The sequence below is a fragment of the Stigmatopora argus genome, chromosome 2 (genome assembly GCF_051989625.1).
Source record: "Stigmatopora argus isolate UIUO_Sarg chromosome 2, RoL_Sarg_1.0, whole genome shotgun sequence".
Classification (NCBI taxonomy): Eukaryota; Metazoa; Chordata; class Actinopteri; order Syngnathiformes; family Syngnathidae; genus Stigmatopora; species Stigmatopora argus.
In genome coordinates this window covers 10,095,846-10,122,712 of record NC_135388.1, presented here as the reverse complement: position 1 = coordinate 10,122,712, position 26,867 = coordinate 10,095,846, and the positions used below count along the sequence as shown (strand labels likewise).

Here is a 26,867-nt window from a genome sequence, read left to right as displayed (position 1 = left end):
AAGATATAATTTTAACAACGTGGTATATAACAGACGCTTAGAAACAACGAAACAACAAAGAAAAACTATATATATATATATATATATATATATATATATATATATATTTATATATATATATATATATATATATATATATATATATATATAGTATGTTCATATGCAGTATTTGTATATAATGCAACTAATATAGGAATATCAAAAAGACCGATTGCATAAAGACAAGTATATACAGAAAAAAATGATTAGAAATAAGCAACCAAAAATGAAATTAAAAAAAAAACTCTTGCAAAAGAAAAAAATGTTACCCAGTGCTATTTTTTCAACATTAAAAAAAATCACAAAACCTGCACATCAGGGTTTGCTATTAACATTTGGTAAATAAAAACACTTATTTAACATTATACCTTTCTTTACATGTTAAAAATCATAATTAGAAAAAAAATGTTGTATATACTTTCCCCCTGACTAAATAGAAATATATAAATTAATAACAAAAAGAATAGGATTCTCTTCCTCTTTTATTTCCTAGTATTAAAATGTGGCCAACAAAAGGGTAAAAGTAGAAGTACCTGAAAAGAAAGAGGAAAAAAGTAACTAGCATTTTATCAATTTCACTTGATTCAGAAAGGAAAAAAAAACACCCTTTAACTAATAAAACTGTATTTATTAAAGGAAATATCCACAAAATGAACAGTACCCCTCCAACTTAAACACAACACACTGTGCTCAGAAGAATGGTCTGGAAAAATCAAGGGGGCGGGGGGGAATAAATAAATATTACAGGTTTAACAGATATTCATTCACAGACTGACCAAAGTGAACAGATGGACCACAGTACATTTTCCACAACCAAACATAAATAAGTAATAACCCTCACACAAATAAATGTTAAATTAAATTTGCAGCGCGCTGGCTAAAAGAGGAAGCGCACCATGTTAAATAATCTTACAGTATCAGTGCAAAAAAATTTAAAAAAGGTGATATAGCATGAGAATGTTTGGAATGTTTATTAAGAGGGCTGAACATCATCAATTTTGTTTTGACAATTAATGTAAACTTTTATAGTACAACAATGCACTGATGGCGTTGTTAGGTCAAATGTTTTGTTTTTAATAATAATAAAACAATCCTAAATGTAGTTAACAGCGAGGGGCGACAATGATGAAATCTGCTGTAGTTACAGTATCCAGTGGTTCACAAATCAATTCCAGCGTGGATTTGAGGAATATTTTTTTTGCATTTTGCACCTCAAAAAAGTGTTTTAAAAGGAAAACAAATGTGAACGACTGAGTTTAACCTCAGTTGTTTGTCAATTAGGGCTTGTAAAGCCACAAGAATTAAAACGCTGCTCCTTTCAATAGTTGACAAGCCTCGCTTTGGTTGTCACAACATTGAGTTTGAAGCAAGAAATATATAAAACGCTGTAGGTTCTTCCGAGTAAACGAAGTGTAACAGGTTTGGGAAGTTAGAGTTTATAACCAAAGGCCTGCCAGTGAATTTTAAACACAATCATATTCAGGGAAAATGAGATTTCCCCACCGTCGTCAAAATATCAGCTCATTTATGAGTCCACAAAAGAATGCACTCACAACATAGCTTATTAAACACAGTCTTTAGTATTTTTATATAATTAATCTCATTGTCTACCAATGGCGTAGTGTCAAAACATCGCGATAAAAAGGTATTCAATGTTAAAAAAAAACTTCGTCAGATCGGCATTATTCCAACAAAACTGAACACCATTAATGGAATATCTGTAGAATTCTGCCAGTGGCAAAAAAGAATCAAATTTGTTAGTAAAGTCACTTCAACGTTTTCACAATAAGGTGCCAATGGACTTGGATAATTTTCTTTTTTAATAAACCATATCTACTAAACAGAACGAGAGCTAAAGTATTTACAAGCATTAAGTGTAAAAATAACAACAATAACAACAAGCTCACTAGTGAATAGGAACACCACATTCCTCAGGCAAAACATTCTCCTTAACATACTGGCGGCCATTAACGGGAATGGATGTCCAATCTATTTGTACAGTTCAAATGGATAGGACGTCCATCGCCATATAAAACTGCCAGGGAGGAAACAGGTGACCAAAAATAAGCTCCAAGTAGTCGTGTAGTGTAAACTAACTGAAGTGAAAGCCTCACGCGTTTTAGTAGTCGCACTCCTAAAATAAACTAGTCACAAAAAGTCAGGGAAATTTTAGGATGAAAACAAAATCCATTCATTTATGCCTTCCTTTGGGAACAATTTGAAAAAGAAAAAAGTTCTAGTTAGATTTTTTTCTCCACAATGACCTTCTTACTATGTCGTTACTGCTTGCACGCAATTAGCCATAATAGTGTTATTTAAATAGACCTTATTGTCTGTCAGCGTTTTTTAAAACATAAAATGTTTGAGAGAGAAAAACAGACTTCAGATTCCGCACCCAAAAATGAGTTAAAACAGCTGTCAGACCTGTAACTCAACAAAAACAGTTTTTTCCAGTGTACCGAAAATTTGAATATTGGCAATAAGATGGTTGTGTGCATTCGAAACTCCAGAGAAGGCTGAATAAAATGGACGTGTCAAGGCTAAAGGTCACTTAAGATCCACCCTGATATTTAAGGCCAAAATCCCGACATATTTGCAACACACGTTCAATTAGTTCTTATTTCTCTGCAGGGCCTCGCACAGGTTGTGATTAGGATCGGGCTCTTTGCTCATGATATCGACACACTCCCACTCCCCGCTACAGCTGGAGCGCTTGACGGCCTCCACCACCGTCTGTACGTAGAGGCCGTCCTCAAACGTGGGTGCCGCGGCGACCGGCCCCCGCGCCCACAACCTCCGCTCCTGGTGCGCCTGGAAGGACTGTCTCAGGGCCTTGACCATGGCGCTCAGGCCCCGAAGGTGAGGCGCGGGCACGTCTTTGGCGTCGGGGCCGGCCCAGCCGCCGTCGCCGAGCAACAGCTCCTCGCTTTTGCTGCCGTTGCGCTGACCGTAAAGCTCGGTCCCCCTGGCCACCAACCTCCCCGCGGATCCCACAATCATCACCTCGTGCAAAAAGGATCCCGGCATGTTGAAGTTGAGGGTGACGGTGCAGCATGCGCCGCCCGAGCACGGCCCCATCAACATTTGAAAGAAACAAAAATCGTCGCTGGTGACCCGCCGGATGCCTCTGATGGTGTCGTTTTGCTGCACGAAGGTGCGCAGGAGGCCGTGAACGCGCTGCGCCCGCGTCCCGGTCAGGTAACTTAAAAGGTCGACCACAGCCGAGCCCACCGTGTGCAGGCCCCCGCCTCCCATCAGGTCCTCGCAAGTCCAGCCGTACGAGCGGTCCAGGAGGCTGGGGCCGTACACGCGTACGTCGCATACCTGCACTTCGCCCACGTAGCCCTCCACCAACAGCTTCCTCATGGCGGCAAACGTGGGAAGGAAACGCAGGGTGTTCCCCATGATGCTGAGTAGTTGGGGGTAATACCTGGCTGCGTTTACCATCTGGAAAGAATCCACTGCAGTCGCGGCTTTCTCGCAGACAACATTCTTACCAATGCCTACAAAGAGACAAAGGGAGAGTCTCATCTTATTTTTTGAACCACTTTATCCTCATTAGGGTCGCGGGGGGTGCCGGAGCCTATCCCAGGCTGACTCCGGGCCAGAGGCGGGGGACACCCTGAATCGGTGACCAGCCGATTGCAGGGCACAAGGAGACAGACAACAGTGCACAGTCATGCCCACAACTAGGGACAATTTATTGTGTCCAATCTGCCTACCATATTATTCATACGTTCTCTCCTTTAGATGCAATTTCAAAGCCATTTTCAAGAATTGCCATGATTTGGTGTTTTCCCATTAAGTATACAAACCCTTTGAAGGTGTGACTATCAGTTTGAATTAGCAAAATGTCTAACTTCCTGCTTCATGAGATGTAGTGAAGAGATGATAAAGGACAAAAAGAGAAGGCCTCATTGGTTTGGATGGCCATGCCGGGTAGATAGAACAATTTCAGTCAGGAAGTTGCAACTATAAGAGGAAACTGAGGTCAACGCTCAGGAATTCCAGTCGAAAACCGTATAGCTCCACACCGTAGGGTTCATCTTTTTGTTTATTCTTAACTCATTGATTGATAGCAAGGTTATAATCGTTTTTTTTTAGGTTTTTCATGGATTGTTTTTTCTAGTTTTAATGGTTTTAATTCTTCTTGAAGTTTTTTTTATTAATGTGGTTATTTTCAGGTGCAAGATTAAAACAAGAATAAAAGAAAACTATGAACAGAACATTTTTTAAAAAGTGCTTCTAAGGATAAAATTAAAAGAATGTAAGACTGAGTCTCTTAATTTTAGTTACTTTAATTCAATATATAGTTTTAGATAGTATTTTTTAAACTTTTCATTCATTTTGGTTAGCTTTTTTTTTAAATTCTAGTTTTCGTCACTTTTCCCCCATTTTCATCAACGATAGGAAAATTGGTTGAATCAAAGTTTGACTGTCACAAATTATTCAGATGGTATACTCCTCTTTGTAGTAATTTCAATGTGTCATATTAACAATCAATTTGAACATAAATCAACAGTACATGTCATGCTACTGTTGAGTTAAATCACAAGTGTGCTTCAGACTTCTTACCCAGTGCCTTGACAGCAATCTGCCTTGTCATTGAGGGTGGAATATAAATACAAACAAGGTCAACATCTTGGTGCAGCAGGACGTCATCAGATTGACTGGTGTGAAAGGGGATATCGAGCTCCTTTGCCAGGCTGCGCGCTTCCTCTTCACTCCTCCCCCAGAGGGCATGGACTTCGAAGCCCTCTGCTTTTAGCATTGGGACCAGCACCCGTGCCGTGCTTCCCGTCCCGAACACGCCGACCCCTGGCAGCATGACGGCGCCGCTCGCTGCAGCCTTACGTCCAAACCATGCTGACGTTCACATGCTCACTGTCAGTATCCTGTCTGGTGGCTGCAACTGTCACTTTACCCCTAAAAAATAAGAAAAAGGTGAATATCAAATACTTAAGTAGATGGCCGTATTTTTGTCAACAATACACAGTAGACGAGTGATGACCTCTATTAGCGTGCACACAGACTACCCTAAAAGGATACTCTGTACTGTACACTTTGCAAATGCAGTGACTGTATCAGATATAAGTAAGTCACAGTGATATTTTATCAACCACGTGCAGTGATTTTTTTCTTGTTTGCCATAACATATTTCTAACATTTGATTCATCCCTGCCAATATTTATTTGATTAGACAAATTTAAGTTTTTTCTTGCTCGGAGCAGATTTGGGACCACTTTCCAACATCATGTATTTATTCATCTTCATAATTAATTGTATCTTTTGCATGGAAAATGTGGCTCAGTAGCATTGGAATATGCTAGGGGCACCTCGTAACAATAATTTTCTTTGTTTCGGGGCTTAAGATGTCATAAACTGTTCAATCCTTCATTCTGGGGAGGAAAATAAGTCTTCATTTTATACTTGGAAAATAATGCAAGTCTGGCTCTGTGTTGCAACCAAGCAAGTTTATTTAGTGGCCAACGGACTCTCTCTTTTTCCACATTTATCGACAAGGGAACGTGGCGAAACAGCTCAATAATTAACCAGCGATAACACCGACATCATACATTGTAAGTGAGTGTGCATAAGAATTGTTAGCACGTTTACCAGCTAAGCAGTTAGCCGCGACGAAACTAATTCAAAACAGTATAGGACGAAATAGAGACTTCGCAGCTAGAGAAATAAAACAATAACTCCACATACGTGTGAAAATTAAATGCAAAGCCTACTGTGTTTTTGCAGGCGAGTTCCTCAATGACAAGTGTTCCGCCGGGCGCTGCCCAGTTGCTAATGATAACTTCAGCATACTAGATGGAGGTGAGTACTGAACCAGAGATGCGCAAAAAGAAAGACGCCCACTCTGCAGGAAAACCCAGTGCAAGCAACATTATAAACGCATAGCTTACAAATAAATTCATTACTTTCAGTATGTGTTATTAAATAATGTATTGAATGAATGTTAGACATTCAAGAGGTTTCCGTGGCCATAAAACAAGTGAGGTTTGTTCGCCAGGCATTGACATCACGATGTAGTGGTTGCCATGTTTGACCAGGCGTACGTAGAAAAGATCGTTTAAAATTTTAGTTTTAAACATGTCGACATTTATGAGCAATTTGTTTAGTTTGAAAGAAACTGAAATTTTGTGTCTATCTTAAAAGAAAAATGTCTGCTTCAAAATAGTAATATTAATTGAGAAAAGATCGCGTTCACGCGTGACAGACGCGCTTATACATTTGAAATATATATACACATAAGGTTAGATGTCTAAAAGAGTCGGCCATCTTGCGTCGGAATAATTTCTGCCAAATTCTAGTGCAGCGTCTCCATAAAATTCTAATTATCGACGGATTTGTAAGTTGTTTTGTCAATAACAGAAAAATATTAACATAGCGTTATTCAGGCTGGTTGTTGAAAATACATATTTCTTCAAATATGCGGTTAGTTTACTTCATTTTTACTGTTTATAAAAAGAAGTTCAAAAATTGAGGAAAATTGCCAAGATTGCAAACAAGTCCCGGTTTGCTTATAGTGCGCATCAGATATCTAGTTTTACTTTATGAAGATGTTTATGGCAAGACGGGGTGACTGCCTCTGCCAGGTGACTTTTTCTTAAAGCAGTACACAACATTATCCCATTCAAAACTAGCACTGTACCTACTGTGTTTGAATTGTGGAAATGATGCATCCGGTTTCAATCCGAATTGGCTAAAAATATGATTTGAGCTGCCAGTCTGAAGAAGGCCTAATTGACAACACACTGCAATTGGCAGAATTGAAGAGTGGGGGTGGAGCTTTTGATTAGCAGCAGTCGATATATAAATAGAAGTGTTTCCTCACTTGGGTAAATTTACATTACAAGTTATCAGTGTTTAAATCATGTTCAGAAGTTTTGGACTCAGCTCAGCACTTTGTAAGTATTCTCTTTTTGCTAATGGTTGTGTTCAAGATTGAGATACAAAGTCTGAAGTAATCCACCAATAAACAGTATCAATGACTGTTTTCTCAAAACTGTGTTTTCTAGTGCTGACAGCAACATGGTTACTCCTCACAACAGGTGACTATCAAAATTCTAGCAATGAAAAGGTCTTTTTTTATGTTCACATTTTTGTATTTCTTTCCAGTTGTCGAATCTAGATTCCAAGTAACCACCTGTGAGTTAAAAAATTCGGCTATCCATCTCCTTCACTGTGGTAAGAGTTCAGACTTGGTCTTAATTGTAAAACCTTACTAGGTTTAACCGCAAACGTATTTTTTTAATTATTATTTTAATCCCACAATTTTGAGGAAAAAAAATGAAGCCAAATGGCATTTGACCAATGTGTGACAGGAAATGGTGTCATCAATGTAAAGCAGGCTTTGTATGGTCGTTCAAGCTCAGCAGTCTGTGCTGTGGGAGCAAGTCCTCAAGAGGTGGCGAACACAAATTGTGCTCGCCCAGAAACTCTGAAATACCTCAAAGCAATGTACGTATATTGATAAATGAGAAATCCCCTGTTTTTTTGTTGGGGGGAATAGATTTTTTTTTTGACTGAAATGATCAATGGTATTTAGTTTTTCCCATTAGCAATTAATGGTGCTTTGTAAATGTTCTACATTTTGATTAAAAAAAAAACAACCTGTGTGAATCAGGTATTAATATATTAAACGGAATTTAGATGATTTTAGCTGTGTTTTGTCTGCAGTTGCAATGGCAAGAAAGCATGTGAGCTGAACTTGGATCATTTCCAGAATCCTGATCCCTGCATCGGCACACTTAAATATTTGCAGACCAACTATACCTGTTTGCCTTCAGGTATGTCACTTGCATTCTGTATTTTAAAAACAATCACTTGATACAGTTGCTAATATTTTGATTTTACTCCAACAGTTACCGTGGTGGTGTGTGAGAATTCGGAGTCATTTTTGTATTGTGGTAGGCTTGAGCCCTTGGACACATGGTGAATTTTGTTTTGGTTCTGATCTCTATTCCACTTTCATCTCAATTCAAGAGGAAGGACAAAGAATTTTCATCTTGGGGGCAGACTATGGACGGCGTGATCGGAATAAATGTTCATTCAAAAGGGCTCCGCATGAGATGGAAAACACAGAATGCACGCGCCCGACAAATATCGTTGCTACAGAGTATGGAAGGGAAGGCTGCAATTGTATATTTAGCTGATGGGTAACCCTTTCTTCTCCATTGACAGGTGTAATAACAAAGACAAATGTGGGATCAAAGCCAACAATGCTTTGTATGGAGACCCCTGTAAAGGCATCTACAAGTACCTGGAGGTTGCTTACACATGTCTTTGTAAGGAGTTCATATCAAATTATTCATCACAACAAGCTTGTCTTGATTATAGTTTGACTGTATGGATTTTTTTTCCTTCCCCAGATCCTGGGCAGCATTACTAAAGGAAAAATTGAGTTTCTTCAAATGATCTTTAATAAAGATGAAATTCATTTTAAGCAGTGTCTTAATAGATTGAGGGTTGAATGACCACAGTTTATTGTTAAATATTCCATTTGCATTTGATTAATGGAGGTCTGGTAGTTTGCAGAGGGAAGCCAAATTTGAATCCTTGAAGGGTGATTTAATTTCTAATGCATTTTGTCTCCAGTGTTAAATTGTATATGTATATATAAAATGTCCAATCTAGTGTGCTTTTTCAATATAACTTTCTTTAAAAGACTACATTTGACCCGTGGAGGGTGCCAGTGATTCTACATGACAATGGACAGACATTTTTGCTAATGGCTAAATTTACATAAGCTTAATATCATGATCTTATCTTTTAAAGCATGAGCTTCAGAAATTGGATTTGCTTTAAAATGCTGTTTTAATCTAACCTAAAAGAAATATTTTTAATTATAAAGTATTATGCCTGCGTTTTTATTCATGTTGAGCAAGATTTGGCCAAATTTTAGAACAATAGTTCAAATGTAATATCACAATGCTTAAATTAGCTCATTTATGAAGCAGTCAATTAAATGATCCTTATTTTTGGGGATGTGGATTTTTTTCTGAGGAATGTTATTTTTGTTTTGAGGAACATAGCAGGGATCACCTGGGGCCTAGAAATGTCACCAATGTACTTATTGTGTACTGATTAATGCAATGGGCAGCTCATTTGATTCTACTTTGAATTCACCATTTGTTGCAATTATTTGGGAATAAATCAGTTTCTTCGCAAAGATTTCATATTGTGACTGGTGCCAACCCTGTTATCCCTTGTATAAAAAAATGTATGTAGCAATCATATCAGTTCATTTTAATAAACTTTTTAAAGTACTTTAAAAAAAATAATAATAAAAAAACACCTTACTGTTTTACGTTTAATCTACTGGCTGCCTTTTGCAGCCAATAGTATTGTCAGTTTAAAGTGGACCTGTGTTGCCATCACTGGCATGCAATGAGTTGATTACTTTGAGAACAAAATTAAACTTTTCTGTTACTCTGGGCTAAAAATACGAATTGCTAATATAAAAAGTCGAGTTTTTCCCACTTTTTGAAAGCGGGTAAAACAAAAAAGTTGTCAACAAGGGAAGTAGCTTTTTAGTAGTCGTGCATATGCATCGCAAGGCATTCTGGGATTTTTAGTCCTAAATGGAGGGCTGCTTCGTTGACATCCAAACGGAGAAATCTAAGAAACCGTAGACTTTTTTTGAACCAAACACCACCCTCGAATGACTTGCAACGGTGTATTTTATGTGCGTGCATTCCACCAAAAAGCGTTATGTTTAAAATCCAGCACAGTCCAAAGTTGGCTACGTCCGGTTGAAAATAAACAGGAAGTACTTGGTGTTGTGGAACGTGTACTTCCGGCTACAGGCCGCCGAAGGAAGACAACGCACAGAATAAAGAAAAGTGTCCAAAATTAAGGCGCCGATTGACTTTGCTGGCCATCAGCGTCGGTGTTAACATGCCTGGATTCACCTGCTGCGTCCCCGGCTGCTACAGCAATTCGCACCGGGACCGGGATCTGCGCTTCTACACCTTCCCGAAGGACACCGCGCTCCGAGAGTTGTGGCTGAGGAACGTCTCCCGGGCCGGGGTCAGCGGCTGTTTCAGCACCTTCCAGCCCACCACGGGGCACCGGGTGTGCAGCGTGCACTTCGTCGGCGGGAGGAAAACTTACAGTATCCGCGTGCCTTCGCTTTTCCCCCTCAGGGGCGTCAACGAGCGCAAACATCGGCGTGGCCGAGGGAAGAAGCTGTCCACGGCTGCATCCCCCGCCGGAGCCGCCGGGACCACCACCACCACCACCAGCACCACCAGCAGCCTCGTCATTAACACCGTGTTGGGGAGCACAGCCGAGGACACCGGCGGGGAAGCCATCGACGACAGCATCACGGTGGTGCAGATCGGTCAAAACGGGGAGTATCTGGGTACGGCGCGGCTTCCCGTGGCCACCGAGGCGCCGTTCACCGCGCCCGTCGGGGCCACCACCGAACTCGCTGCCGCCGTAGCCGTCGCCGCCACCGGCGCGAAGGACGACGCCTCCTCCTCGGCGGAATCGCAGCAGACCTTGGTTCAGTACGTCAGCGTGACCAGCAGCCCGCTGGACCACTCGTACTCGTTGACCACCGGCACCACGTCGGCCGAGCTGCTGCGCAAACTCAACGAGCAGCGGGACATCATCGCCCTCATGGAGGTGAAGATGAAGGAGATGAAGGCCACCATCCGCCAGCTCCGGGTGATGGAGGCCAAGCTGCAGGAGGACGTGCGGGAGCGGGACCGGCTGCTAGGCGGCCACCCGTCGCCCCTCAACGTCACCAAGAAGCTCTAAGCAGAGACAAATCGAACTGAGCATTTGTACAAAAATGTATTTTCAATATCTGCAGAGTTGATTTTTTTCCCCCAAACCCTCATCGTGGTGCATACAAATGGCTAGCTGTAGCTCTGGGATTGGCAGTGACAATTCGAAAGCCGTTTGAGCGTTTACAATACAGTCGTGCATTCATCTTAGGTACCGCTTGCGAGGGTGGTGCTGGAGCCGATTTCAGCCAACTGTGGGTAGTAGGCGGGGACACCCTGAATCGGTGGCCAGCCAATTGCAGGGCACAATGCGATGAACAATAATTCAGGCTTACACTCGTACCTAGAGTGTTCAACCACATCGCCATGCATCTTTGGTGTTTTGGTATGTGGAAGGAAACCGGCGTAACTGGAGAAAACCCACGCAGGAACGGGTAGACCGTTCACCTTGATGAAGCAAATTCGCGAGTTGGGTTGTTTTTAATCACAATATTTTAGCCATTCATTCGTTTTGAATGTGTATTTTGGTTGAGAAAAAAATGTTTCCATTGGGAATCAACTAGTAGTGTTATTACAAGAATTTACCACTATTTGACCTATTTTCAACTTCTTTAATATTCAGTTGAAGGTGCAAGTACTAAAACACTCAAAACAAATCCATATGATAGTAGAACCTGGGAAAACTAGTAAGGACTATGACAAACATTTATTTTTACTACTGAATGACATGTCCAATATATATTGTTGACTTGTTATCTCTACTAGTTATGTTAAAGCACAAAATGTTACGTATACAGTAGCATCATTTTATGTTAGTAGTAGAACTAGTAGCATGCAGTCTACTAGTCCTGCAGTCCTTCTTTGGGCGTTTACTCAAAATACTTGTTTAAGTCCATGTACTTGCTCTTTAATCTCACTAGTAAGACAATGCTGCACACCAGTAGTGTGTCAAACTATAATAGTGCATAGTTGTTAATGAGGAAGGTTTTGCCTCAGCACTGGTAACTAGTAGTTGTTGTACTAGTATACCAAAGTAGTCCATCAATTATACTGCATCAGTAGACTCAAAAGATTAAACAAACTTGGAGAAGACTAGGTTTTCTAAAACTGCCCTCCACTTCCGTATGTGATTTGCTCTACTAGTAGGACATTGTATACATTTTGAGCATTTTGTTGATGCTAAAAGAACCAAATGACAACTTTTTTGTGATATTAAAGTATCAGTGCATTGAAATTTGTTATTAACAGGTTAGTTTGCACACTATTAGACCAAAGGTGGCAAAAAAAACCCTGTCATCATTTCTGCTAGCGTGCCTAATTGTCTTACTAGTACATGAACTGAATATTGATGATTAGGATGTAAATAAATACTCCAACGGCTTTCCATTATGTCACTTATCTTTTACTGCTATTTACTCAGCTTTACAGTCAATAATTTGCATAGCTTTGCCAGTTAGTCCAATTAAAATATTAATGAGAATCAAAAGAAAATATCAGTAGTCCAGCATATTCATGTTTTCATGATTGAAATGATATTAGAGCTATCCGTCAACAGAATTCTCTGCCAATAGAGTTTTTGATGCATTAAAGGCATGTTTTGCTAAACCTTTTTTAGCTGAAAATTAAGACCTCAATTTGAAATTTGATTTGTGCTTGGTGAATGGTAAATGCTAAAATAGAAGGATTTTTGAACCAATGAAAACTGATATATAAGATCAGCACACACTTGCAAATGAATATTTTTGTTTCAATTTTTATTTCTGTTGGCATTATGAATACAGATAACAGTAATTCTGTCGCAGATTTTACAGAGTGAAGTTGCAACCTATCAACATGCTGCTTATGTTATTCATAACTGCTTGTTTTTGGTGTTTTTAATATCCCTGCGGACAAGGTGTTTCTCAATTGGCACAGTTTTATTACTGGCTGCATCACAAGAAGTGCTTTAGCATGTGTTACATACGGACATTTTTGATTTTTGGATTGACATTTGTCACATTAAATGACATTTTGAAGTAGATTTGTTTGACCTCTTTCAGCCTCTACCTGAAACAATTAACTCTACTACCAATCCATACCACTTTAAATGGGTTATTGACAGCATAGTCGCGATATGATTTAAAAGGCTTTTAACCCTTTCAGGGTCAGATCACCACAGTGGACATCTACTCAAACGTTACCATTATCTTAACTCATTGCCAAATAAATTCACAGTATAGCATGTGGTATTTAGTAAAAGAGGAACGTTGATATTGAAAGCAATAGAGGTCCAATCAATTCCAACTTTAAGGGATTGGAAGCGATCTATTGAGAAATAGATTGCTTCCAGCCCCTTTCTGTTAAAATTGATTGGACGTCTATTGCCACAATTGGCATCCCTCCCCCAAAAAGATTACCAGAACAAAATATCCACAGGACACACTAATCTAATTTCAATTCATTGATTCCAATGATTGAAATATGAGTATTTTGAGTCACAGGGGGAGTGAAGTAATACCTGTTAAAATTACAATTCATGATGTTAAGAGTAACATTGGATGAAGGGGTGAGTATTCCACAGAGGGAGTGCCCAGACTCTAATCTCATTTGGACCCCCCCCCCCTTACTTCCGGGTTACATAAAACTTTAATCCAGTCCTGTCAATCAAACAGAAACAACTACGTATCTTTTTTCCTCCTTTCTTTGCTGCCATTATTATAACACAAACCTTTAATTCAGCTTCACCACTTCTGATTGGGTAACGGATCTAGCAAAAAAAAAAAAAAAATCATAATTGTTTCAGATACTCCCACCACATTTGACAGTTTAAATTTAACAGTTACACAGCTATATAATTCATGATTTTTTTTAAAAAAGCTGACCACGTAAAATGTGTGTGTGAAACAAACAAAGAGCTGCCAACAAAGTAGTTTCCACGATGATGTATTGATTGAGGCCAGAGGCTTCAGACACAGACAGATTAGTCTTCAGTTAATGGTTGTATTAAACCGCAGATTAACAATGGGCCGCCATTCCTCCTCTGTCAGTTTGCAGATGTGAACTAGGATTTACACTAATGCACGGTATTGCGAGCCATCTGTAGGCCGGTGTAGCACATGATTTGGAGGCCAAGAAGGGCAGAATAAAAATGGTGAGCAAAGAAGAGAAAATAGAGAGTGAAAAAAGTAGGAAACTGAAATTGGATTGGCCGTCAATGGCATCCAAACATGAGCATTTTAACATGTATACAGAGTCATCCCCGTCCTCACCTGGGCCTCTCTGACCACCACTCATTACTTCTCACCCCTGTTTGTGGAAAAATGTCTGTTAGGGCAGATATATTTACTTTATGTGGGAGCAGAGCATGTATTTGTTTGCATGGCAGGGGGAAGAGTTGGATAAATCAGAGTAATAACTCATATACGCTGGATTTGATCATATTGATATGACGTACATTTTGAGTAGAACTGGCATGGCAGCACTCACACGCACTGTGTTCAAAATGAAAGTGGACTCTTGGTTGGTGGGCGAACCCCAACCCCCTCTGTAAAAAAGTGTTTTAAATATGCACAGAAACTGGAGTATACTGGAGTAATTTGGTTAACAAAGGAAGTACAGAAATCAATTAGTCCCTTAAATGAACTAACTAGTTTTAATGTGCCGCATGGGAGTTTGATATGTAATCCTATTGATACCCCCACCCCTGCAGTTCTTCCAGTTTTATTGAAGTGGACAATCATTTTCAAAGGCAGGCAATGCGTTAAATATAAGCAAATGAAACCAAATAATATATTTCAGTGTATATTCATTAAACTAGTTTTGATTACATTTGTATCAATTCATACATGCATTCATGATTATTAAAACATAAAAATACAATAGTGAGTGATCATTTCAAATAATTATACAAATAATATAACAATAAATGCTATTACTTTTTTTTTATAATGACAAAAAAAACTAATTTACCTTGTAAAGAATTAACGGTCTCAACTGCCCCCTAAAAAAAGATACAAATAGTCACTTATTAAAGATCTTAAGTGCCAACTTTTGGATACATGGCCACTGTAGTCACCACTGTACCTGTGCACACTATATATGTTTTTGAGATGGCGAATAATGTGTTTCATTTTTGTATTCCCTCATTGAGCCACACAAACAATCTTTGCCTCGTGGATTGTGTCTACTCTCAAAGGATCCTCTTCTCCCACATCAAAGTCTCAGGTGGGCCACTCTCATCTGTATTAGGACACCATCTGTTCACAGAAAGGGAAAAAAACCCGACACATAATCATGTTGTTTTACATCTCCCGGTCCACACTTGTAAACGTGGGATTGCATTACAGATCATTGTTTGTTTTGCACACTATTACAATGTCTCTCTCTCTCTCCATGTATTTTTAGTGTGTGTCAATAAAGGTTCTACTAAATACTAAAGACCGGAAATTAGAATGCTTTAATCCCGTGTGCTGCGTTGGGTGGTATATTGCCATTGGTCCAACCCTTTCATGACGCACACTCACATACATATACACATTTGGAGATATACACACGCACAATGATAATCCAGGCAGCTTGCGCCTGTGCACGTTGTGTACTTTTGGAATCTCATGAATTCCCTACGGATGGTGGCTAAACGCTGGACATTTTTGTGGATTTCCATGTGACATCTGAGCCTCTGTGTTGAAGCAGGGACTCAGCTTCACGGGACTCTGCTGAGCCCAATGATGAAGTCCCGGCCTGGCGTTGCAGTTCTCTTCCTGCTGCCTATCGCCCTCTCCATCAGTAAGATTTCTTTTATTTTTTTGTTTGAATTGAATGTGATTGTGCAAAACATTGTTGCAATTTTGATTTATTTTTAGTCTTGAATGATTTTGGATAATCCAGCAAGTCACAAAGTAGTTTGAATGACTTCTATATGACTTGACAAGATTGAAATGCTGATTAAAAATGTGTGTATAATTTCACATGGAAGGCTAAAAAAATACTTAATTCTTCTATTATAACTTTACGTTGAACCGTGTGAGAACAGTGATGGTTGTTAATAGTGTTGTATGTAACGTAGTGCAAAATTGTTTGTTAAAAGGATTATGAAATATCTTTACATGTAAGGCAGCTGTGATCATACAAGTGAAATCAGTACAAAAATTGTGTTGAAATTCTTTATTCTATCCTTTTGTGATAGTACGCAACATTACCGATTACTTAACGTTTAATTTCTAAAAGCGTACAGGGAGCCCACAAAAAGAACATTTAAAGTATTATAATATTTACTCAATGACTAACATTGACAACAACAGACATCCAATTTATTTAAACTGTGAATTCTGGCTATGTTTCAGTGCCATCCTCCCCACTCAAAATAAAACGGACACCTAATGCCGTCAATGGCGGCCAGTGAGTTAAACAAAGGCCCAAGAAAGGGTCAAATCCAACTATGTTTAAGTTACAGTTGTAACTTCAAAAGCATCAACACATATTTAACACAGTGATATTTTCTTAAAGTTCGGTATTAAAGTGAAACCCTACTATTCAAGTGGCAAAACCTTGCTTAAATAACGCTTTCCAGAATAAAAAGAGGGTTTCGTCTCATCAGTGCCGTTATGTAAGGACACAATGACTTAGGCTTTGACAATGTGTAATCCTTCCAGATGAATACAACACAACATATTTTTGCATCTATTGGATCCTTACAAGCATAAGGACAATGCATTTGACTAAACTACTACGTGAAATCCCCCAACCAAGGGAATTGCGATTCTTTGGCCACACGCGTTGCAAATGTACTTTGATAACAACTTTTTGCTTTTCTCCAGGCTTGGTTCGAGTGTGTCACGGAGCCGCGATCGCTGTTTCGTGTGGTTCCATCTACAAGAGTTTTGCACAGTGTTTATTGACACTTGGGGACAGTTTGGTGGACATTCAAAAAGACCAGGATGTGCAGGATATAAGCACAATCTGCAGGTGAGAATCGATTTGTCAGCTTTGAACTCATCCATGCACTTCATTTTTTTAAAAACTTTTGTGGTGTTATGCGTACCTTGCAGATTGAACTCACTATCAAAAATCAAATCACGATGTATATCATGATCTGCCTGTTTTTTTTCAAGGATTGGAGGATATTTGGGCTTCAAAATAAGGGAAAAATCAATCTAGACTAGATATTAATCAATAATAGGTAATAAGATGTAATGGCTGGTGTTTATCGTATCTGGAATATTCTGAGCAACAGGCTGGCAAATTATTCAGTATATTTAGACAGCGATTACACAAATAGTGCCCCTAAAAATGAAATTTTAATGGCATTTTTTTGACATTTGCTGTTGTCAGAAAATTTCTTACACTTGACTTTGCTGTTTAAGTTGTTTTTTCCCCCCATATTTACTACTCCAACACATTCTTGTCATCTCGGCTTGTCTTCATGATTATTCACAAGTAGATTCTAAAAGGAAATGTTTTATTTTGCGAGTGTCAAGGTGGGAAAGCCTACAAGAACACCTGAACATGCTTTAGATTTAAAATAGTGACCTGATGTCTGCGTAACATGAGATTTAATGTGATTGGCTCTGAACATCGCCACACCTCCTTTTATAAGAGGGTGTGCATGATTTCAATCACAGTATATTCCGGTTGATACTACTTTTTCCTTTAATTGAGTGCAAGGTTTTTGCTCAAATTGACCAATATTTGAAACAACCTATCTTGGACTCACAGGCTATTTTTGACCTGACAATATTTGATGCGATTCCACCCCCAATTTGTCTTTCCTTCCTCATTTCTTCAAGGTCTTGGAATGAGTTTCATGCTTGTGCCAACGCGGCCATGTCAGGCTGCCCTAAAGAAGCAGCAGCAGTGTGGGAGTCCTTAAGACAAGAATCCCGGAAGGCCCAATTCTCCGGAAACCTCTACGACATGTGCGCCAGCCTCACCACCCTTGCCCCCAGCACTGTGCCTGCACCCCTCACTCCTCCCCCCTCAGATCAGACCAACCAAGAGACACTAAAGGGGACAACGTGCCAAAGGAGTCCTTCAATCGCCGCAATCATCTTTCCAACGTGTGGCGCTTTGGCAGTGTTGCTCTGGATCTAGTTTCTTTATTTTCTGATGAAATCCAGCTGAGAGTCGCTAGTATGGCTGCTTCTTTTACACACACAATGTTCAGTATTGTCTATTTTTAAAGTATATTCTCACCCGAGGCCACCCAGCGACATGAATTACCCACAAGTCTTCTCGGGATATCGGTAACCAGATCAGGAGAATAATAAAACCGGCTTTATTTTTATTTTTTTTAAGTCGCAATAACAGTCAACAGTCGGGGAGAGTTGATCCCAAACACATGAGCGAAGATCACAGGTCAGGAGCGCTTGTGATTAGGCCTCAATCCTAAAAATGAAGGATTTCAGAGAGTCAGGCCCAAAGTCTCATTGTGTCTTTGCTTACAGCTTTAAAATGTATTTGAGCGCGATCAGATTAAATACTTACGTGCTCTCAGAAAGAAGACAAACTAATTGAAGTATATATATTTTTTCGGGCTCAAGACGAGTGGACCTGATACACCTGCCAGTTTTTGATAGAAGGTATAATGAAGAACTTCACTTTATAAAATCCTGGCCTCAATTTTAAAATTTTGTGTCTTACAAGATGTCCATAAATATGAATGCTAATTCTTATTATCTTGTTTTATTAACTCATCATTGTTTTTAATATGATTTTTATAAACTTTTATATAAACAAACTAAATGATTAAATAAATGTTAATAAATCAAAATGTATCTAAATTAGGTGAATAATATCAGCAATACACTCTCTTTAGCCCCCCAAATTATTTAAACTAGGAAATTAGATTGTAAATCCAGATTTTTCATTGCCATTGACGGCACTAGACATCCAATCCACTTTGACTAGGAGGTCTGGCAGTAAATGATGCATCGACTAGTCATACTATATTTGACGTCTTATGCCGTCATTGACAGCCAATGATTTCAACGACTGCCCTAGAGTTATCATTATTAATTATTTTTATTTCGCACATATTAGTACACTTTATTTGATTTTATAAGTTTTATTCATGACCTGTTAGTGAGTGGGCGTATGTCCTCATGGGGGTGCATGCATGCATGCATGCAATCTTAATACTCTTAAATGGTTTCATAACAATTGTGGCATGACTATATTAGTAATCTCCCATCGTTGCGTGTTCGCTGTGTTGGTGCGCCTCCAACCTTTTGAGGTAGCGCGACGAAAACTTTGAAAAACCTCGGAAAAAAAGGAGCGCAAGGACGACAGCTCACCTGACAGCTAACAGGTCAGAGGTCAGATGGAAATGCACTATCGCTGCAGCATGATGATGAATATTAGGAAGCAGAAGCTGCTGAGCAAGCTATTCTGCCCTGTTATATAAAAGACTAATGTATTAAAATTTTATTAAAGTCAATTATTCCAATAATGTACTTTTAGATACTTTGCATCAGTGTCATTATTGAGTTTAATTAAACAATGCCGTTGTTGACGTGGAAGACGACTGCTTACATGTTTAATTAAGGTTTCTCTTTTTAACTCTTTCACTGCCATTGACAGTTATGAACATTAATTACATTTCATTTGGGTAGCATTGAGTAATCATATTTTAATTTGATTGACGGCGATTTAAGATGTATTGCTTTTGTTAAAATGCAGGCCATTATAGAACAATATGAAATGCAGTGACAACACTGAAAAATGTTCATGTATTTCTTATGAAAAAATAAGATAAGTATTCCACTAATAAATGCCTGTTGTTTACCTTTTGAGAACATTGTGCAGTTTATGAATAAAATAATAATTTATGCATCTTCTTATTTATATTATTTTACACTACTGAAACAAACTTCTTAAAACAAAGAGAAAATGTCCAGTGAGAGCAAACCAGTCAAATCACACCCAAATAGTAGCTCAGTTTATCACATTGAGAGAGCAATTTTATTTATTTATTTATTTTTGTTAAACAAAATATCTAAATGTAACTTATTTGAAACCTTATTTTATGCTGCACTACTCATTTACAAAAAATGACTGACTTGTTCTTTTTTTTTTTTAATTATATATATAGATGTATATTTTTGTTGCTTTGTTGAAATAAAAAAACAAACAAAGTGACGAGGCAATGAAGTACACCTGGGCAAGGCATATGTTGGAGTGGACCTCATAAGCTAACCAGAAGACAAATACTACTATAAATGCAGGAACAAGACAAAGCTACATATGTTCTTAACAATTCTTTTTTTTAAATAAAAAAATGAAGGGTTTAAAAAGAAATGAGAAAAATACATCTTCAACATAATTTCTAATTGTTGTCAAATGAGTTGCTGTTGAGTTTGTTGCTCTTTCGACATCAGTACCTCCAATTAAGTCTGTCATAAATCAATCTTCAAGCTAACCCGAGTGAACAGAAGCCAGGCAGACGCCCAAGTGTCACATTTGTCACCTGCGAGTGAAATATTTAATCGTTCAAACGTCCAATTAGACCACGTGGCTGAAGTGGCTCTGCAGAGTGCATGCTATCCCCTCTTTAGGATCACTTGAAGACCAGAACGGAATGAGCCAGGCGGCATCTGGGCTAGACTGGAGACATTAACCGGAAGCTTAAGGAACGCCGATCAGGGAGTAGGACGTCATGGAGGAACTAGCCCGAGAGAGCATCAGCCTGCTGGCTCGCTCCGCGTCTCATTCCGATCCCCCTCGGCTGGGATCTTTCGGCGCCGTCTTCATCATGCTGAAGTCGGCACTTGGAGCCGGACTGCTGAACTTCCCCTGGGCCTTCCAGAAGGCGGGAGGAGTGCACACTGCTATTAGTGTGGAACTGGTAGGTAGACACTCACAGAGTTTGCAGTATGTTACGTATTCTCATGGTAGGACGACACTGACTTTGGTTTTCTTGGTTTCTACCAAGTAGATTTAAAAGGAAGGCTTCTCCCACAATCAGTTCATCTATTTAGTCCTCTAAAATCGCTTTGCAAGCCCAACTACCATTGGATGCTTGTCTTCTGACGTGACAAAGACGTGCTGTCGAACGGAACATTTATTAGCTCTTGATCATCAAGTTGAAAAAGAGTTACATTTTATTCTGGTATGAGAAATGCAAAGAAAATTTGAGAACAAAATAATGATTTTCAATGATTTGTGATTGCCGATTTTCATAAAATGGCTGCATTATGTGACGCTTTTCAACTCGCTTTGTCCACGTATTCACTCGTATCTGGAATCAACTTCTGCCATTAGAAAAGAAAAAAAATACAATAGCAAAATGGGTGCCATGTCCCCCAACAGCTAAAAAACAAATGTAAAAATTTGCCCCTAAAAATTGACACACCAAGTAAAATTTCTCTGACCCCAAAGCAGAATAACGGAGGCCAGGTTTACCGTAAAACCTGAAAATACGTAAATCCTCGACTAGCAGGATCGAAATTTGCGAGCTAACCCTACAGACTTTAAAGTCTTTGTCTCATTGGTGTGAAAGAAGCGCACGCTTTTCACAGATGTGCTCTAATGAAGCCAGGACTTGAGACCTGTAGCTGTCATTGTACGGTTTCAACAGATTGGCACTGCGCGAGCTTTCCAGGTAAACCAGTGGGGCCCAACAGGATAGGGGTAAGTTACAGTTTCCTTATTTAGATTGAGGCCCCACATTAACAACAATAACATACCTGTCAACCTCTCCCGATAACTGCCCTTATAAATGATTATGATTCCCCTTACAAACCCCCAAAAAACCTTACAAACACCGTACGACTGGTTTTTTTGGGCACTCTACTGATAACCTTTGAATAGACATCCACTTTAGTGAGCATCATCCCTGAAAAGAGTTAACAAATGTCTTGTCGGTTGATCGTTTGGAGATGGCAACTGTCTTTTCTACTCGTGCAGGTGTCTCTGGTATTCCTTGTTAGCGGACTGGTCATCCTAGGCTACGCCTCGTCTGTCAGCAGACAAAAGACGTATCAGGACGTGGTGCGAGAAGTGTGCGGACCAGCTATCGGGCAACTTTGCGAGGTCTGTTTCTGTTTCAACCTCTTCATGATATGCGTGGCTTTCCTGGTGGTGGTGCAGGACCAGCTGGAGAAATGTGAGTCCATTTAGCATGAAACACGCAATTGTAATATAGTTATTTCTAAGCGTTTTTAATGGCATTTCCATTCAGATCAATCAGTGTGGTTGTTTTGAGTTACAAGAATGGTCACTGAAGAAACTCTGCTTATATTTTAAGGATTTTTTGTATATTTTGTATAGCTGGGTTTGTTTTGTGTTGTGTTGCACTCATTTTTTTCTAAGCCATTTTCTTAAACATTTCAGGGACAGTGCTCACTTCTGCGGGTCTATGTTATCGTTACCTTGACAATTTCTCTGAGGCGGACCGTGTGCTGTGGTTGTTAGTAAAATCCATATTCGAAGCAGCTTTTGACAGCATTTAACTTTTCCTTCGAGTCAGTATTAACATAAACGTGCTTGCGAGGATGAACTCAACCTGGCTTTCATTTTTCTTTTTGTCATCTTGTCCATCCCACATCATTCTAATCCTTTTATGTTTTTTGCGGTCTGAATTTTAAACAAAGCATTTGATTGGATTTCTAAAGCACACACACCCGCCATCCATTTTGATCAGAAATGCTGGAAAGCAGTACAGATGGGCTCAAGCACTTAGCGTGATAACACGCTATCAACACACATATTTTCGTAAATGTGCTATACGCACATCATTCACATGACGTAAGATTTATCATACATCTTTGTCCGTTATTATATTATATTTGTGTTCTTCAGTGTGTATTTCCATGTATGAAGCGGTCACCGGGTCAGGTGAAGGGGAAATTCCCTATCATTGGTACACTGACCAACGTTTTGCCCTCTTCATCATGTGTCTCGTCATCATCCTGCCACTTTCCATCCCTAAAGAAATCGGCATCCAGAAATACACAAGGTTTGTGTGCATCTAAAGGTTATTTTATGCAAGCATTTTGTTGCCACACACAAAAGTCCATTGTTTTTACATGATACCCTTTGACGTTTTTACTTGATTAAAAATTTTAATCCAATTTCTTAGAGGCTTTGCAATTAGTTAATCTTGATTAATCGTGTGGAAAAATATGTCCCTAACAATTGACTCTGTTTCTTTCTTTTTTTTTTAGTTTGAAATAATTTTAATGGAAAAATTAATCAAATCTATCCTGGAACATTTTAATACCAAACGTTAGAAAAATAATTTCCCAAATAAACACCAGAAAGATTTTTTGTCAGTACAGTTCAACATTTGATTGGTCTAAAAAGCCCCACACATACAAACAAATAATAAGGCAAATAATTTTCGTTAAGTTAATCCCTTGATGCCTAATAATTAATGCGTTCTACCCCTAGTTTTTACATATTTATTGCATTTTTACAAGATAGCGATCACATATTTATATGATAGTATCATGTAAAAACATGATACTGGACTTTTTTTTGGGGTGCCTCCGCAATACGCCTCTGTAATATCCTATTGTCGTCATTGGACATTTTTTTTCTTGACTGCAGTGTACTGGGAACACTGGCTGCTACTTATCTATGCGTGGCGGTGATCGTCAAATACTATATGATGGAGACCCACAGCGCAATTCTAACTCCAGAGCATACTCAAGGGTCAGTGCTTGTGAAAGTGTGGCCTAGTTTGAACATAAAATTACACAAAAATATCCAACCTGCAATTAAATGTCGTTACAGTGTGGGCTCATGGGCCTCCATGTTCAGTGTTGTGCCGACCATCTGCTTTGGTTTCCAGGTATGGTCCATCGTCAGACCACACGCACACACACACATGCAAAAAGATTTAGTTTTATTGGCTTGCTGTATTTTTGACAACACGTTGCTTGTATTTGTAGTGTCACGAGGCCTGTATAGCAATCTACAGCAGCATGGAAAACCAGAAGATTACACACTGGATAGTTATTTCTGTCATCTCCATGCTCTTCTGTTTGCTCATCTACACTCTCACCGGTGAGTTGACCTCAAAAACATTCGTCATTTTGACATGGAAATAGTTTCATGTGTCCACTCTTGTGTCCTTTTCACCAGGAGTGTATGGATTCATGACATTTGGGCGAGAAGTTGCCTCTGATATTCTGATGTCATATCCGGGGAAGGATGTCGTCATGATCATTTCCAGACTGCTTTTTGGAATATCAATCATTACTATTTATCCCATTATTCTTCTTCTGGGGAGGTATATCACACCAAAATATTCATTTTCTTGTTTGGCAAAGTTTTAGTACATTGGTCGTTTTAGAGATAGAGAACATTTTAATGAAGGGGTTCATTCGGCTCCTCCCAGTTAAAATGGATTGGACGTCTAGCGCCGTCAATGGCAGCCTTTGAGTTAAATCAAAGGGTTTAAAAAGCCATCGTGCCTTTAAAAGAGTAAGACACAAACAGTAGTTTTTTGCTCTCTAACAATGACCTAAACAGGTAATAGCTTCTATACCTAGCTGTAAATATTAGAAAACACTATAACAAAAATATTGTTCTGTAAAATGAGCTAATCAAGCCTTTAATTGGTCACCTACTATTACCTGTTATTGTGGAATAAGTAGCAGAAAACCAAAGAAAAGAAACCTTTTTTTGTATTTCTAAAGCCAGAATGTCATCCAATTCCGTAACGATACAAATGTTTACATGTACTACTCACCAAAAATGAAAATACTTTGACCTTAAGTAAACTTTTTGGTGAGTAGTAATTGTGAACTTTTGTGTCTTGGAACTCTAAAACAAAGTCGGCATACTTCACAGATCCGTCATTCTGAACCTGGTGGTCCGAATCCAAAGGCGGCGCTGGGGAATCGTCACCAGCGCCTTTGAGAGTCGCTGCAGAGCTCTTCTCACTTTTATATGGATCACCATCACTCTCCTCATCGCCATGTTCGTCCCTGACATGGGCGAAGTCATCAGTGTGATTGGAGGCATCAGCGCTTTCTTTATCTTTATCTTTCCTGGTACAGTACTTTTTTTTAGTTTTGATTTCATATTTATGCATATATACTGGCCACAGCATTACCTACATGAAACGGAGGCCACATTGCTGGAATAATTGGATGTAATGAACTTTGACATGTACTGTAACTCACGTACTTGTCCGTCTTGTAATGTAGGTCTTTGCTTGATATTCATCATGCAAAATGAGCCTGTCTCCAATCCAAGAATCAGGTGAGTATTAAATGCAACACTTTTGTTTTTGCTCCCTAGACAACAACTATCCCAAAATTGGTGGGTACTTCTCCTATTCAAAAATAAAAAAACAATTGTAAATGATAAATTTCATGATACCATATTTTCTGCTATAACAATGTCTGCCACAATTTGATTTGATACAATGCCCTTTGATAGATTAAATACAATATTACGTAGACATTTTACTCAATCAGTTCCATTTTCCCTAAATAAATACGATTTTGAGCTTCTTTACACTCATAAATTAAACTATTCCAGTAACATTACTTGAAGATGGTGGTACTTTAAAAGTAGCTTATCAGAATGCATTAAACAACATAATTAAACAGATTTGTGTGTGCAATGTTTGAGTTAACTAGACGTTACTTTCTGCTTTTATTCAATATGTATTGTGACCCTGAATCAATAAAACAGTACCCCTTATTATTCCACTGTACGTGATTGCAATTTTCCATCTGTACAACATTTTGCAGAGTCGTTTTAACAATTTGGGGAATCATAACTGTTGTTGTTGGTGCCTTCATCTTTGGACAAAGCACGACGATTGCTATAATGGAGCTCCTTGACAAATTCTGAAGGCCTTCATCATCATCATCATCATCTTGGTGCTTAACTGTTGATGGAGCACTTCTATTATTTGCACAAGTGATAAGTATTTACATTTTTTTTTTTGTATCTTCTCGGTCATTCATTCTGTTGATGTTTAGTAGTTAGTGTTATCATTGTGTGATGTATTACCTAAATATGTCCAAGTGTAACATGATAAAATAAATATTTTCTTGTACAGGTATTTGATTGTGTATGTAGGAAGTCTCGCAGTCATATTAATGTTATTTGAATTGAGAATAAAATGAAAACATTACAAAATGATTCTGCCTAGTCGCTGACAGGGGGCAGTATTGCATGTTATAGAAATCTATATTGAGCTAAATAAATACAGAACTGTCATTCATACACTGAAATACTATTGCAATCATTTTGTCATCTCTGTATGTGAATCGTTTGAGTGGACAAATGATTTTTTCTATATATTTTTAAATTTATTTCTGCCTTGCTTGTCTATTGAAAACACCTAGAGTTGATTTTTATCTTCCTCTGTCAACGACCAAGAAAAATGGCTGCGGAATGCTAACTATCACTGCCAATGACTTGGATGAATTATATCCTCATACTCACATGCTCACTTGTGTGCAATGGAGCAATGTCTAAGTGGAAAAACAGAAGCTGCTCTCATAGATACATGCAGTATGATGATATGATCATTAAACCATAAACCATCAAGAAACAGTTGATTTCTGTAATTTTTTCCCCACCTGCAGGTTTCATTCCCCAGAGGCTGGAATGCTGCATGTATTAAACCAGTGGGACATCATGCAGTTTTTTTCAACCTCCAGGCCAAATGATTTAATCCAGAAAATGTGTGTGTGTGTGTGTGTGTGTGTGTGTGTGTGTGTGTGTGTGTGTGTGTGTGTGTGTGTGTGTGTGTGTGTGTGTGTGTGTGTGTGTGTGTGTTAGGGGATTGTCCAAAAATATAACACCAAGTCCCCTAGTTGCTCTTCTGTTAACTGTATGTAAATTGACTATTAAGGAATCCCGAATTAAGGCAAGATGACATACAAAATATGGTCAAGATAAAATTAAGTATCCTGTTTTTTAGCGATTAAGAGTGGAATTGCATCCAAAAACAATTTGCTGGTCATAAAAACATATAAGTTACAAATATTTCAATTTAGCGCGACTGCCAATAAATCCCTGAATTTCCTTAAATGCCTCTTTGAGGTTTTCTACAGACACAATGATAAATACTGAGTACATGTGCAAGTAGATTAGTGTGACAACAACATAACCCCATAATCATCACAACATCAC

At 38.8% G+C, this 26,867-nt stretch overlaps 5 protein-coding genes across 7 annotated transcripts; 4 read left to right on the top strand and 1 right to left on the bottom strand.

Moving 5' to 3' along the window:
- Positions 1-995: 995 nt before the first annotated feature.
- gfod2 (glucose-fructose oxidoreductase domain containing 2) lies at positions 996-6,262 on the bottom strand. 2 transcript variants are annotated; one of them, XM_077589034.1, is made up of 3 exons: positions 5,752-6,262; positions 4,615-4,965; positions 996-3,542 (listed from the first exon to the last, which is right to left on the bottom strand). In XM_077589034.1, the coding sequence occupies exons 2-3, from the start codon at positions 4,865-4,867 to the stop codon at positions 2,650-2,652; spliced, it is 1,146 nt and encodes a 381-aa protein (XP_077445160.1). In that variant the 5' UTR covers positions 4,868-4,965; positions 5,752-6,262; the 3' UTR covers positions 996-2,649. The 2 variants fall into 2 exon arrangements, with proteins under 2 accessions (XP_077445160.1, XP_077445149.1); XM_077589023.1 differs by having other exon boundaries at positions 5,778-6,261.
- Positions 6,263-6,809: 547 nt separating this feature from the next.
- LOC144065857 (L-rhamnose-binding lectin SML-like) lies at positions 6,810-8,497 on the top strand. Its single transcript, XM_077589057.1, has 9 exons — positions 6,810-6,959; positions 7,071-7,103; positions 7,171-7,239; positions 7,377-7,512; positions 7,732-7,841; positions 7,917-7,961; positions 8,038-8,170; positions 8,236-8,339; positions 8,424-8,497. Exons 1-9 carry the CDS (start codon positions 6,926-6,928, stop codon positions 8,441-8,443), a joined length of 684 nt encoding a protein of 227 aa, XP_077445183.1. The 5' UTR covers positions 6,810-6,925; the 3' UTR covers positions 8,444-8,497.
- A 1,321-nt stretch (positions 8,498-9,818) lies between these two features.
- On the top strand, positions 9,819-12,508 carry thap11 (THAP domain containing 11). The gene has a single exon (XM_077589045.1). It carries the CDS (start codon positions 9,952-9,954, stop codon positions 10,816-10,818), a length of 867 nt encoding a protein of 288 aa, XP_077445171.1. The 5' UTR covers positions 9,819-9,951; the 3' UTR covers positions 10,819-12,508.
- A 2,776-nt stretch (positions 12,509-15,284) lies between these two features.
- On the top strand, positions 15,285-19,547 carry nrn1lb (neuritin 1-like b). The gene is made up of 3 exons (XM_077589644.1): positions 15,285-15,551; positions 16,583-16,730; positions 17,552-19,547. Exons 1-3 carry the CDS (start codon positions 15,491-15,493, stop codon positions 17,853-17,855), a joined length of 513 nt encoding a protein of 170 aa, XP_077445770.1. The 5' UTR covers positions 15,285-15,490; the 3' UTR covers positions 17,856-19,547.
- A 394-nt stretch (positions 19,548-19,941) lies between these two features.
- On the top strand, positions 19,942-26,218 carry slc38a8b (solute carrier family 38 member 8b). Of its 2 annotated transcripts, XM_077592739.1 has the most exons (10): positions 19,942-20,607; positions 21,669-21,867; positions 22,563-22,719; positions 23,313-23,417; positions 23,499-23,556; positions 23,657-23,771; positions 23,850-23,997; positions 24,561-24,763; positions 24,920-24,974; positions 25,472-26,218. In XM_077592739.1, the coding sequence occupies exons 1-10, from the start codon at positions 20,419-20,421 to the stop codon at positions 25,572-25,574; spliced, it is 1,332 nt and encodes a 443-aa protein (XP_077448865.1). In that variant the 5' UTR covers positions 19,942-20,418; the 3' UTR covers positions 25,575-26,218. The 2 variants fall into 2 exon arrangements, with proteins under 2 accessions (XP_077448865.1, XP_077448856.1); XM_077592730.1 differs by having other exon boundaries at positions 23,313-23,556.
- The last annotated feature ends 649 nt before the right edge of the window (positions 26,219-26,867 follow it).